At 39.3% G+C, this 14,047-nt stretch overlaps 1 protein-coding gene across 4 annotated transcripts in view; it reads left to right on the forward strand.

The window, feature by feature from the left end:
- Positions 1–14,047, forward strand: part of atp11c (ATPase phospholipid transporting 11C (ATP11C blood group)) — a 54,671-nt gene that overhangs the window by 26,139 nt on the left and 14,485 nt on the right. For all 4 annotated transcript variants that reach the window (XM_088009407.1, XM_088009408.1, XM_088009409.1 and 1 more), the window contains exons 3-13: positions 240–329; positions 6,732–6,812; positions 7,850–7,957; positions 8,593–8,721; positions 8,985–9,073; positions 9,883–9,933; positions 10,356–10,420; positions 10,510–10,591; positions 10,671–10,815; positions 12,477–12,674; positions 13,686–13,856. In XM_088009407.1, coding sequence (XP_087865533.1) covers positions 240–329; positions 6,732–6,812; positions 7,850–7,957; positions 8,593–8,721; positions 8,985–9,073; positions 9,883–9,933; positions 10,356–10,420; positions 10,510–10,591; positions 10,671–10,815; positions 12,477–12,674; positions 13,686–13,856 — 1,209 coding nt within the window. The remainder of the gene's footprint in view (positions 1–239; positions 330–6,731; positions 6,813–7,849; positions 7,958–8,592; positions 8,722–8,984; positions 9,074–9,882; positions 9,934–10,355; positions 10,421–10,509; positions 10,592–10,670; positions 10,816–12,476; positions 12,675–13,685; positions 13,857–14,047) is intronic.

A 14,047-nucleotide genomic window follows, 5' to 3' on the forward strand; every position in this document is an offset into this window, starting at 1 on the left:
TCTGTATATCAACATTTCTTAATTAAAAACTGAATATCATTTGGGAGTCCTATTTTCTTGATGACTACATCAAGAAGGTTTACAAGCACACATTGTTTTGAATGTCGCTTTCATTTGTTGGTTTGTCTTTTACCAAATCAAGTGTTCAAATATTCTGCTGAAACGTTGGGTATATGAAATAAAAACACACAAAAAAATAAGTAAAATATCTGACTTGTATTTATGTTTTTCTTTTGCAGTATACAGTCTGGAACTTTCTACCAAAGAACCTGTTTGAACAATTTCGAAGAATTGCCAATTTTTACTTCCTTATCATCTTCCTGGTACAGGTAAGTTCGAGCTTTCAGTATGCTAAACCCATAAAAAGGTTTGATGGTGCATGTACGTGTCTGGGTGGGTCCGTGCCTTTAAGGACACAGTGAATCCTGTTACACAGTAGTTGTGGTGCAGAATGTATATTTGCACAAGGAAGTGGTGTGAAGCAGTATCTATTTGTGCTAACACCTACTTTTACAGTATGTGTGAAATTTGCACTTCTGTAATGGTTCAGAAGCACACATGTTTCTATTCAGCACGTATTACACCTTGGATATTTTGGACGCCTTGTGTTTTAAGAAAAATATGTGTAAAGAAGTAAATACACTGATTAAATATTAATATGAGAGCCAAATTAAAAATGAAAATAAAGATCTGTGACTGATTACATTAAGGGTTTATTACCTATAAATATATCCACTTATCTGCGGGTGGTATTGTGCTACAACTGTCCAGTTTGTAAATAGCTCTTAACCCAAGGATCTATTTGTATAGACATTACTGTTCTCCTCTTGTGTGGTATCAAAAGTGAAGAAGGGGTTTGAGAGCGCATCTGCTTTTGTTCCTCTGTTAGCTGTAGTGTCTTTTTTCTGATCCCTTAAAGTGGGAACTATCTACTCTCCTTTTAAAAGGAGCCAGAGCGGTCTCTAAAGTAGACAGATTCTAGTTTGGGCTTGCTCATGGGGCTGGATCTTCTTTCTCAGGTGTCATACTGACTAAATGAGCTGAAACTGACAGCTCCTTTCAGTCCAGTTCTGCAGCCAAAAGAGGCAGATCACCATTCTGTTTTTGACATCTCTCACTATCTTAAATTGGGCCAAATAATTAAAGTTCCTCCCAACCCTTTGATCATCTTTAACACCTTCTCGGGATTTATGCTTTTCATTTTGTCAGTTTGCTTCAAATTTATCCTAAGCTGGTGTTTTTCCCCCCCAGGTGAATTCGTGGGAAAAAAAGCAGGTGTTAAGGGCGCACAATATTCAGTGTGTGTAAGCCAACATAAATGTTTTCTTCAGTTGCATGTTGCCACATGATGCAGATTTCTGGTGCAGAGTATTAGTAGAGGAACATTTCTGCTTTTTTTTTTCCCTGGAAACATGAGTCAGTGGGTGTCCCCGGGATGTTAACAGTGTTTACTGATGCTGAAGCATGATCGGCACTTCTTTGCTAAAGCCGTCCTTTGCAGGAAGCTCCTCATGGTGAGCACTCGCTTCTGTTTCACCGGGATTTTAGACAGCGAGGAACAGGTACACACGTCGCGCCGCTGATTCGCGCTTGCATTTTTTTCTGACAGAAATAAACCGTCTCACATCCCTTGAGAGAGACTATATGCAAATACCCTAACGCCATCCAATCTCCGACTCCATTCCATCAACCTTTTGTCTCCCCTTTTTATTGTCAGGGTTGCCGTCGTTCTTTCTCAGTCTCTATCCCACATAGCCCCCCGTGTCTCTGCAGCGCTGCGCTGCTGACGTCAGCAGCCAGGGAGCCCTCTGTACTTCACAGCGACACAAATAGACACAGGCTGATAAAAAAGCACCACTCTTCTATAAATAGCCCCTGAATGTCTTTGCCTGAGAGTTCAGTCGAACAGGAATAGAGCACTGTGAGAGACAGAAACTGAAAATGAGAACGGGAGAGCGGGAGGGAACGGGGGCTGCCGGGGTAGGAGGACATCAAGACCCACGGCACAGAAATGGGGACCCCGGAGACCTGCTGTCTGTTGCTCACCCTGACACATTTCCTGCATCAGATGAAGTGCTGCTGTGCTCTGCTGCTCTGAAATCACACCCGCATATCAGCAGGAGTACACAGTTCACTCATACTGCAGAGTTTTACTTTATTTATTTATATATTTTCTGGCATTGCATTTGGTGCATTGGAGAAAGGTGGTGGGAGAACTGAAAGTGTTTTTTGTGCAGGAAACATGATGTGGGGAATATTTGTGACGACTGAGGACTGTTTGGGAAAATCACTGGACTTGAAAGACTTGGGTAGATTTTTGTTTTCTTATGGTGCATTCAACTAGCCCTGATTCGTCCACTTCAATCCAAATTGAGTTTGTTTGCCTAGAAAGTCCGGATTGTTTGGGGAGGTGTGAAAGTGTAATCAAACTCTGGTTCACCTAAAAGCCTCTGTCTCAGTTTGGTTGAAGTGAACGCTGGTGCAGTTTAATGCATATGTGAATGACAAGTGGACCGGAGTCCGCTCCAAAAGCAGGATGAGAACTACAGCACAGTCCATTCTGGGTAAATACAACCTAAACAAAAGTCACCTAGTCTAGAGCTGCTGGAAGAAATGGCTCGAGGTCTTTTAACAAAGATAAAAGAGAAATCCTACGTTAAAATCTGACGCCGCTCCATTTTTGTTTATATTTGGTGAAGAAGAAAGCTGTGCTCATGTTTTCTTATTAAGTTTGGCTGTCGTTTACTTCAGCAGTTCTTGGTGCTGCTCCGCCACATATGAGAAGGGTTGAACAGGTTTTTCAAAGGGTTTGGATTGTTTGACATAGAGCAGAGTGAAAGCCAACTCCACCAGCTGAAAATGTAACAAATGTTGCCATTTTTGTCACCAATCGAAATGAGTCTCTTGGACTATGAGGGAGTTTTTACACCTATCAGTTGAGTGTTGCAGCCCAAGTTAACTTTGAAAAAACCATGATGCTCGAAACATTTAGATATTTGTGGAATTCACCAAGCCTTGTATAACAATGAAGGTTTTAGCCCTGTACAGTTTCATAGTTATAAAACCTGGATAGTGGCCTACAATACAGGCATACAAACTCAATTTCTTTATAACTCTAATCATGCAGGGCATCTTTTGATAGGGAACTCTAATGTGAAACTCCAAGCCCCATTGTGCAATTTTTTTTAAAAAAGGTAGCAACGTAAAGTGAAACCAGAACTCAACAGTCTGGGGAACAGCTAAGCCAGAGTTTAAGGACTCTTGTTTGCGGTTACAATTTCTCAGTGACATGGAAAATGGCACGTTATGCAAACCTCTTGATGCAGTGATATGTTTGCGCTGCGACCTTCCTCTTCGAGATATCAGATTGTGACTAAAAATATAAGATACCAGATACAAATAACTGAAATGGACTTTTTCTGTAGGGTTACTGTACCTTTTGCATTATTGGGGGAAAACTGGTGCTCCTCTTCATTGAAATAAACTGGATGAGGTTGTTTGGCCATCTGATCAGGATTTCCAGACATGTCCTACCAGGACTCACTGGTGCAGACCCAGAACTCACGGTAGGGACAGGTTCTGACCTTTGAATGCCTTGTGACCCCCAGAATGGACTGGAGTGTCAATAGGGAGAGAGACGGGTTTCCCTCCTTGACCTGTTCCGCCAATGACTCAGTCTTGGAAGACAATGGGTGGAGAAAGAACTAAAGCTTTTTCTGTATTTACCTACAGCAGTAAAACATTTAGTTGCCTCACTTCAGATGGATTTACCTAAATGTAAATATACTTGGCATAATGAACAACCCAGTGAAAGTGTAGTGTTGAGACAGGCCTGAATTGAGTTATCCACTCACGGACGGTGGCATCAGTCGCCACCATTAAGCTATTTTAAATGCAATGTGATTTTCCATATTACCGCAGTTCTTCTAAAGTTAAATTCTGCTGTTCTGTTAAAAAACCTGCCTGAAAGCCATGCAGAGTTAAATTTAGCAAGACATTCTGCATGTTAGCTGGTTCAATAATAGAAAAGCTTAGTTTTTAATAGGACTTTAAAACTTAAAAAGTAGCATTTCTCAAATACTTTATACTTCTTCAGCCTCACAGATATTTGTGTATCTGAGGCTTAGGTCGTTCAAATAGAGAGATTTAAGGAAGCTAGATCTAATTTCAACAGGAAGCAGCAATGTAACTCAGATCCACTTCAGGTTGTGTTTAGCTCCAGCTGTTCGTCATCGTTCAGACTTTACATCCAACATTTAGGATTATTAGCTCTAGCTTTCAGTGGGCTGCCCAGCTCATCAAGGAGACCTGTTGATAATGCACAGCTTTCAAAGTCTGTTTACTCATTACAGTGTTATTTACTAAAAAATGATGTATATTTGATTATGTCTTTCTTTCCAAGACATTATTCTTTAAGTTTAAACTTTTCAGTTTCATCTTGTTCAGACTGTTTATCCCCACAACAAGGACCAAACAACCCTCTGCAGAAAACCTTTAGTAACACAAACCTGCACTTATCAACAGACCAATTAATGTAATGGAAACCAGCTCCGGCCTTGTTCCCTCTGTTCCTGTTTTAATTATAAAAGCTATCATGATGCTTTTGAGGGTGAGAAGCTTGTCAGCTCAAGCTTCTCAGTTTTGTTGTGAAAAGAGAATGAAAGTACTCTTTTAGATCTAACTTTTATATCCAGACACTAAAAAAAGCCCCTTTTGTCCACAGTTTCTTTTTTTAGTCCTTTATTGTACACTTGAGATACGCCAAAGTAGTGCTGAGAATGTTCAAGCCAAGGTTATTTATAAAGCATAGTTTAAACAACTGCTTCTGAAGTTCTGTAGTTTAAAAGTAGCTTTAAAAGACGCAAAGTGCAGCGTAAAGATTGCTTTGCATGCTTTGGCTTCACTCTGAGATGTGTGTGGTCTTCTGAATGCTTCATCATCTGGGTATCCTCTTTTTGGTTCTTGTGGTTGTTCCCACTTTTATTTGACATTTAAATATTGTGAAGGGTTCTTGAAGATTGGGATGGTTGGTCATTTTTGAAGCTTTAGTTTACTTTATTGTCTTGCAAACTTGTTTGCTGGTCTAAAATGCTTTTTATGTGGCTCCAAATGTGAACAAGTGAAGCTTATTTTATAAAACATCACATCATGTTGTGTTTACTTGTTGTGAAAAGACTAGAAATAACCTCTTTTTTTTCCTCGACATCCGACGTTAAACCACACTAAACTAACCTAAATGTTTTAGGCCACAATTATTTGCACTTGGTAAATGCCAGAGATGAGTCCTTACTTTCAATCAATTCAGAGAGCTACATAAATTCATTCATTATTTGGCAGAACTGCCTTTAATCTGTACATTTTGTTTCATCCTGCCTCAACAGATTTTCTCATAAGAAGAGTGTTTTCAGCAGCCGACATCTGAAAAAGTTTTTGATGTACTCCTCTTCCAAACTCATAAACTGTTTGTTAGTATTAGTTTTGTGATGCTAAGAATTGTTTGCATTGGATTTCAAAAGACGATGTAGATTGCTTCAATTGCCCCCACTTTTAATCACAATAACGTTTCGGAACATGACGTGTGAGCTTGTTAATCGGTGCATAACTTAAATGATTAGAAAGAACAATGTGTTACTCAGTTCAGTAATCCACCAGCTTACAGTAACTTGCAGCTTTGAGACACTTGAAGCAGATACATGTGTATCATTTTTATGCATGCAAACTGCTTTCTATACATTTGGAGTGTTGTTTTAGACCTACTGCATCTGGATGACTTATGGATGAGTTATGAGTATTTACTTTAGTTCTTTTTGAACAAAGAACTGATATAATTTTGGCACTGATATAAATTTGGCACCACTGTGTGTGTCAGATTAATGTATGCCCAAGTTATTTTTGCTAGACTTGACAACATCTTTACTTGCATTTGCATGTGAACAGGTTTCTTACTGCGTAATCATTGTGGGTTTGCATTCCTGTTGATTTGGAAATGTTGCTTCATTTTTAGGTCATGCAAGTGAGAAACACAGAAGCATAAAACTTTCTAGTTGTTGTTGCCAGAATATAAATGAGTTGAGTATGCCATGTCTGTGCACGCTGTCATAATGAAACCGGCTGTTCCGCCAGAAAGGAGACTTAGGTGGCACGATGTAGGGGGGCAAATCTGCATTATGTGGGATCAAGGATGCCAGAGTAAATCCGTTAGTTGGTTTTTAGGGACACATGAGCACATAGAACTGATTGTCTCATTAGACTTCAGTTGGAGCCTTTTTTGAAGTGGTTGTTTGGGATATTACCAGATCTAAACTCATACGATGCATAGAGCTTCAGTGGAAGCACACATTGTATTCCGCTCCACAGAGCGGGGGGGCGAGATAACGGGAATTTGACAAAGCTCCTTGCTGGCCTTCTACTATGGCTTGGCAGAGACACAAAAGTGTTGGCATGCCTGCAGATTAAGCACTCTGTCCCAGGCTCTCTTGATTAAAAGTTCTTTGGCCCAGAACCTCCTTTGCTTCCCTCCAAAATATGAATGTCTCCCTCATGTTTCTCCTTATGGCCAAATATGCGGTGTGGTGTAAGTATCTTAGAGAAATGGATTTCCCCCTGGATTAAGGGTTAACCCAAACCTTTCAACTATCACCACGAAATGTTCTTGCCATTGAAAAAACACGCCGCAGAGGGAATTTATAATTAATGCTTTAATGCACACTGTTTTCTTTCTTTCCCTGCAGGTGATAGTGGACACCCCCACCAGCCCAGTCACCAGTGGCCTACCTTTATTTTTTGTCATCACAGTAACTGCTATCAAACAGGTAAAATCCTGCCTAATGAGGCAGATCAGTGCTGATAACAGAAATGTCATTAGCTCTCCATTGCAATGTCCTCATTTTCTCATTGTCTTCTACTGCATTATGCCCCCCACTCTCCATATAACGCATTACGTTCTGTTGCCTTTACAACTCCCACGTTGTTTTTTGTATAAAGTACTCGACTAATGCTCTCTTGGGTCCTGTATTAATGTGCTTTGCTGGTGAGTTCTGATTGGGGTGAAGATGAAACGGGCTCCTGGGAAGTGTGAGTAAATGTAGAGCGAATGAGCGAGCCAGTCTATTACAGAGATACAAATGATCAGGGGGAGTGTCCGCTTCTTCCTCTCTGTTGCTGCAACATCCCAGTGTCAGGTGTATTGTTTTTAGTTGCTCCCCTGCTGGGACTTTGAAATGGACAATAGTGGGTGGACTTCCCTGCAAAAATAAAAGGGGGCCACTCACATTAGCGGAGCACTTCCAGCCAGGTTTTGATGAGAGATTCCAAGGAGGTGTGCCCAACTTCATTACTGTGACTGAAGTGATTTCTGCTGCCTCTCTTCATCTTCTCCCTGGCTTTATTCCTCTATGTTAATCAACCAGACTTTCTCCTCCCATCACCTTTCCCTGTAATCTCACATTTTGGCTCAAGATCAATGTTGGCATGGATTGAACTCTTTCTTTCTACCCTCAGCATCTCTTGTACTTTCATCGCTGTATTTTAAGAATAAACCAGATTTTATTTCTTTCTTGACTGCAGAATGTGCATTATTTTGTTCCTGGCTTAGTATATCTTCATGGTCTGCTGTTTAGTAGTTCTTCTGGGCAATTAACATCAACCAGTCACCTTACAGGAATTGTTCTTTTGTCATGTTCAGAGGTCGTAATTGTGTCCATGCCCCACTTTTTCCGCATTCTGTGACTTTCTATTGATCTCAGAGCTCTTAGTGTCTCGTGGGTATTAATGGGTCAGTGAAAGTTTATCATTTTTTTGTTTGCTCAGCAGATAAACCAATTTAGATTTTTTTGACACATTGCCACAGGGATATGAGGACTGGCTGCGGCACAAGGCTGACCGGGAGGTGAACGAGTACCGGGTGTCCGTACTAGAGGATGGCCGGAGGATACGGAAGATGAGTGCTAAAATCAAGGTAACTTTTTGCACACACATCCTAACTTGGCTCAGCAGGAATAAAAATAACAATGTTTTTGCACTGAGAAGTTGTTAGAGTGAGAGGGCTGGTGATAATCAATACCAATATGTGTCTTCTGTTGCTGTTCACTCTGATTTAATGTCGATATTAAGAGTTGGGTTTGCTCTGTTTGTTAAGCAACCTATAAAATCATTCCAGCATTCGGAGGCTGAGAAACTCAAGATAAACTGGTGTTGTTTATACGTTGGGCTTTATATGCAGGTGTACCAAAGTTTCAAGCTGTCAAACTGCTGGTTTTTTTCAGTATGCAAGCTAAGCTAAAATTAAACTTCCAGGAAATGATTTGCTTTAGATGTTCTGCTATTCTTTGTAGTGATGTTTCCGACAGCCATGAAGCATGTGTCTGCCTGCAAGCATTCACACTGACACGCCTCTGAATATTAAGCACAGGAAGTGCAAAGTCACTGATATTTACTGTTTAAATCCCTGTGAAATCCATGATTCTGTCCAACATTTACAATTCCTATTGCATTTCCCACTGAATCTACTGTTTAATTTACATTAATCATTGTTGTGTATGTTGTCTGTTATTCTACTTCATTGTGCTATTTTACTTATTGTAAACCCTTCAGGTTGGAGACATTGTGGAAGTAGAAGAAGATGAGACCTTTCCCTGTGATCTAATCCTGCTGCAGTCCAGCCGAGATGATGGCACATGTTTTGTTACCACAGCAAGTCTGGACGGAGAGTCCAACCATAAAGTGAGATGCACTGCCACTCATCTCCACTTACTGTCCTAATCCCTATTAATATCATCAGAAGATCTTAGTCAGTCATCACATGCTTCTCTCATCTGTTGCATTATTATCTTCATATTCATTTGTCACAGCATTTTAATACCTTTTTTAAACTCCCACTCTTCCTCTAGCTGAGTGAGAAAGAGAACAGGAAGCTAAAAAGGCCGTTTGACCTTACTCAGTCCTGGCTTTCAGTTCTTACTCTGCTTGTTTGTTCCATCTTCTAGACACACTACACAGTGGCAGACCTAGAGAGTGATCTGCAGTATCTCAGTGCCACCATCGAGTGTGAACAGCCTCAGCCTGACCTTTACAAGTAAGTCAGTCACCAGGTGGTCTCAGCAGATTTACACTACATGATTATGATGTCTTTTGAAAATGCTAGCCTGATGCCTAGCAATAACATGAAGATGATACAGCGACAGCTGAAATCGGATATTTTTATGCTCTTTACGGAAAGAAATATAACTTTTTCTTGTCACTGACAATAATTCAAGCTCAACACTATTTTTATTTACTAAATACCACAAATTTTGACAAAACCTTTTAGAGATTTATTTGAAACGATTGCTCCAAGCTATATGACTTTGGTCAAGCATTTAGGATTTCCTTCCTCAAGCGTCTCACAGTAATTTATTTGTATTTTGACCCGTTTCTCCTGGTAGAACTGGTGAAACTAAATCATATTTTATGCTGAGAAACCTTACTCAATCATGGCTGGCAGTTCTTGGCAAAGTAAAAAAAAAAAAGCAGCATAGAAAAAGCTCCATGTTTTATGCTGCTTTGCTCCAACACAAATTGAGTTTCTTGTCTGAGTCCCTTTGCAAATGCTAACCTTTCTAGATTGCTTTTAGAGTTATGACTTCTTGCTCTCTGGGTGGCGTCTCAGTCCATGACATCATCAGTAGGGTTTTCCCAAATTGTTCATAGACATGATGGACTTAGTGTACATAAACTTCCAAATTTTAATAGATACATGAAAATGTTCTCTCATTGCGCTGATAATTGGCAAAGATTTAGTTCGATTTAATGTCATGAGAGAAGAAGGTCATCAGTCTTTCTATGCAGTGTATTTAAATATCTGTTTTCCATTGTATATACTAAGTGGATGTTGTTCTGTTCCAGATTTGTCGGCCGTATGCACATTTACAGAAACAGTCAGGAGCCTGACGTGAGGTGAGAGCTCTCATGCACAGCAATCTCAATCCACTTTAAACGGGAGCAAAATCAAAACATGGTTCCTTAAGCACCCATTTGTTTCCCTTTGCATCTCTAACAAATCACTTCTCTATTGATCCTTCATTGCAAACAAGCATTAACATTAAAACAGGCTGGCAGGGGTTTAGCCACTGCTTCCAAAGCACTCCCACTGGCATTTCTCATTGACTACTTTGTAATGGCCACAAACAAATTCCACTGTCCTTCTGAAGAGCACTGGGACGGGCGTAAACCTGGACTGCAGCCCCGCTGTCACTGCGTATTTTAGAACGGATGCCAGATGCCCTGCCAGGTTCCCATTTACAGAATAGAGGAGTGTGTGGATTGCACAGCTCCTGAATCGCAACACAAGTGTTTAACCCACTGATGTGATTGTGCAGATCTTTAGGCCCAGAAAACCTGCTGCTGAAAGGAGCAAATTTGAAGAACACTCAGAAGATATGTGGTGAGTCAAATGAAAGCAGTGTCACTCAGTGGGCTTTTATGCTGAAAGCTGATCCTTTTTTTTCTGTTTTTTCTGGGGGTTTTCTCAAGGTGTCGCAGTTTACACTGGAATGGAGACAAAAATGGCTCTCAACTACCAGGGAAAATCGCAAAAACGGTCCGCTGTGGAGAAGTATGTCTGTAGCTAGAACCGCAGATGAGATTAAACAGGTCTGGCCCACTGCTTGTTGTAACCAACACTGTTATTTCAGGTCCATCAACGCCTTCCTCCTGGTTTACCTTTTCATCCTGGTGAGCAAAGCGCTTGTGTGCACCACACTGAAGTATGTGTGGCAGAGCAAACACGATGAGACGTGGTACAACGAGAAAACGCAGAAGGAGAAGGAAACTAATCAGGTGCTGTTAACTTGTTTTTGAAAAACATTGATAAAACGTCTGCATGATTTTCAAACTGGTGCATTGCTGTCCCTACAACAAAACGTCAACCAAACATGATTTAGATAGCAGTTTATGTTTTGAGCTCTAACTGAAAGATGGATTTGTGTAGATCTGCCCTGTCAATAACTACAGTTACTTTATAACCGGGTAACATGCAGTTATGTTTTCAAAGGTTTGTTTTGTACACTATCATATGAGGAAATTAGCTTTCAGCTTCTTTTGAGAGAGAAAAAAATGATGTGAAACAAAAACACGTTGGCATTTATTTTTCAACTTGGTTGAAAAGTCATTATGACTCAGTTGCATTTACGGAAATTATTATTGCCAAGAATGGAAGCACCGTTTGAAAACGATGTGTGTGTCTATCACATGAAATCCAACTAAACTATGTTGCAGTTTGCGGCACTAATGAGAAAAAAAAAAGCAAAACAGTTGAGTAATTTTGCAAGGCAAGTTGTTTGCTAAATAATTAAATTAAATGTTGAACTGAAACTTTATATTTCTTAGGATAATTGCCACCTAAATGCAACCTTCTGGAAAGTCTTCAACTTTTTATTTATTCACTCTTAATAACCTTTTGGTTGAATAAAACTCACCAGGCTGCGGATGTCCTTTTTGAGACCGAAAGCTGACCAGGTGCTCTGGTTTCACTTCAGCTTCTAAATGCAAATTTGTAACATTAAATCCTAATGCATCGTTGTTGAGCTCCGTGACGTTAAATATTTACTGGTGATTGCTCCAGCCTTTAGGCCACTGCTCCATGTGTGATGTTTTACACACTGTGACGCAAAGAAAACATGTGAATTGGCCACTGCTGACCGACTTCACTACATGCTCCTTTCTCCTTGTATTTGTTCTTTAGTTAACTGTGAAACTTGTTCCTTATTTGCTGTATAAACCTTTGTGTGGGGGAGCTGATTTCAGCTGAAAAACAAAATGTTCTCAACACAGAGCACAGTTCAATCAAAATTTCACAAAGTCAACTTCATAAAAAAATCAAGTGCAGTTACTGTACTTTCTCTGACATTGTACTAGTGTACTGAATGGTGCTGATTTTAGTTTATTTTTTGTCATTGGTATTGACCCACAGTTTATAAAAGTCAGCTGCATAAGACAAGTTACCCAACATGGTGGCATTATCTTGAAAATGGGGCAGAATTTAGTTTTTTATAACTTGTTCTTGTTTCCTTATAATAAAATAATGCCATAGTTTGTGAATTTTTGTTTGCAATGTTGCAAATCAGTCTTTTAAAATAGAAATATTGTAGTTGTTTATAAAAAATAGTGGTGGGACATGGTGATTATTCGCATTTGTAAAGTGTATATAAAAAAGTGCTGCAATTAAAATAAAATTTTTGTTGATTAGTAAAGAATTAAACATTTGTGATTAATATTTTTTAAAACAGAAACATATAAAAACATTCTGGATTAAAACTACTACTCCCCTCCAGTTCTGACAGCATGTTTGTTTATATTTTATATCACAATTAAATGCACTACCTTTTATTATCTTTTATCTTTTACATGCGAAAGTTTCAACTGCAGAAAAGTTGTTAGTTTTAACGTTATTGGGAACCTGTGTCTCATTTTAACTTTCTTTTTCTTTTTTTTATCAACAGTACCTAAAAATGTTCACAGACTTCCTGTCCTTCATGGTGCTCTTCAACTTCATCATTCCGGTGTCCATGTACGTTACGGTTGAGATGCAAAAGTTCTTGGGGTCCTTTTTCATTACATGGGACAAAGATTTCTTCGACCCTGAAATCCAAGAGGGGGCGCTGGTCAACACATCAGACCTCAATGAGGAGTTGGGACAGGTCAGGCCGCAAGATGCATTCAAATAACACTTTTGATTGACCGTTTTTCTTTTTTATGTTTCTAATTTTGTTATCCAAACATACATTTCTAAGTAAAAAGAAAGAATAAACATGTGGTAGATGTTTGTTACTAGCCGTGTTGTGTAAAGAATTTTACTTTTGGCTACTCTGCTTTTAATAAAGTAACACAAGGAGTAAAACAAGCTGATGTTGGAGGCTCTACCTCCTCTGTTGGAGCCTGCTGCTAGGAGCTTGCCAAATATAATATTACAACAATGTTACTGTAACAGGAGAGATGGATTATGCTTCACTTCTTTACCGGTTTCAATTTATGCAAGCAGAAAAAAAAATAAATGCAAGTTTCCTCTTTCAGCCAGCAGACTGGCAGTGTGCAGCAATAGGTAGAGCAAGTATGGTACTGGCTTACTCTATGCACTACACAGCTTCAGTCTCATTATTTTTAATTCTTTTTAATTTTTACCCATTTTATCTAACTTGTGGTTGTATTTGTAATTACTAATATTTAATACTTTGGATGGAGTAGTTTGTCAACAAATAAGCAATTTCTCCTCTGAATTATTAAACTGTATTGTGCAGCATATTGAATTCTTAGACATATGGGATTTATTGCATCCCGAAAAGAATACTGAAATGTTAGTATAAAATGTGAAAATAAAAACATTTGGGTTTTCTTAACTTTTGTTGCAGAGATTCCAGAAAATTTGCATACTTGAAAAAAAATCTAACTTGGATTATGAGTGACTTCTGCTACAGAAAAAAAAAAGAAAAATAAAAGATGCATAGCAGTAGATTTGCAACACAGTTAATTAATTTTCTTTTTATACATCTGATCATCACAAAAGTGCATTTTTATGTAGCAGCTACACTTAGCATTTAAAATAAATACAATAATTTGCACCTTACCAATTTGACACAAGCTGTGCAATTCTTTTTCTAATATAATTCTTTATTGTTTTACATTTTGTGCTTTCTCCATGATGTTTACTGCAGGTGGAGTACATCTTCACAGACAAGACCGGCACCCTCACTCAGAACAACATGGAGTTCATAGAGTGCTGCATCGACGGCTTCCAGTACAAGCATGGGGACGGGAGCTCAGAGTTGGACGGGTTTTGCGTCACAGATGGACCTGTAAACAAAATCCAGCAGAAAGCTGGCAGGGTGAGTGTTGTGTTGCCCCACCATCTGGTACAAGAAGTCATGCAGGCATTAGCATATGGCCATTACATAGCTCATTGGTCAGAAAGACCCTTCATAGGTCACCCATGTGTGGCCTGTACATGTCGACATATGCAGTTAACATGAAGTGGGAAAAATGTTTGCTCTGGAAAGAAGCACCTGTTAATTTTTGT

Source organism: Poecilia mexicana, unplaced genomic scaffold (assembly GCF_051168715.1).
Source record: "Poecilia mexicana isolate PSO_F unplaced genomic scaffold, ASM5116871v1 scaffold_10, whole genome shotgun sequence".
Taxonomy (NCBI): Eukaryota; Metazoa; Chordata; class Actinopteri; order Cyprinodontiformes; family Poeciliidae; genus Poecilia; species Poecilia mexicana.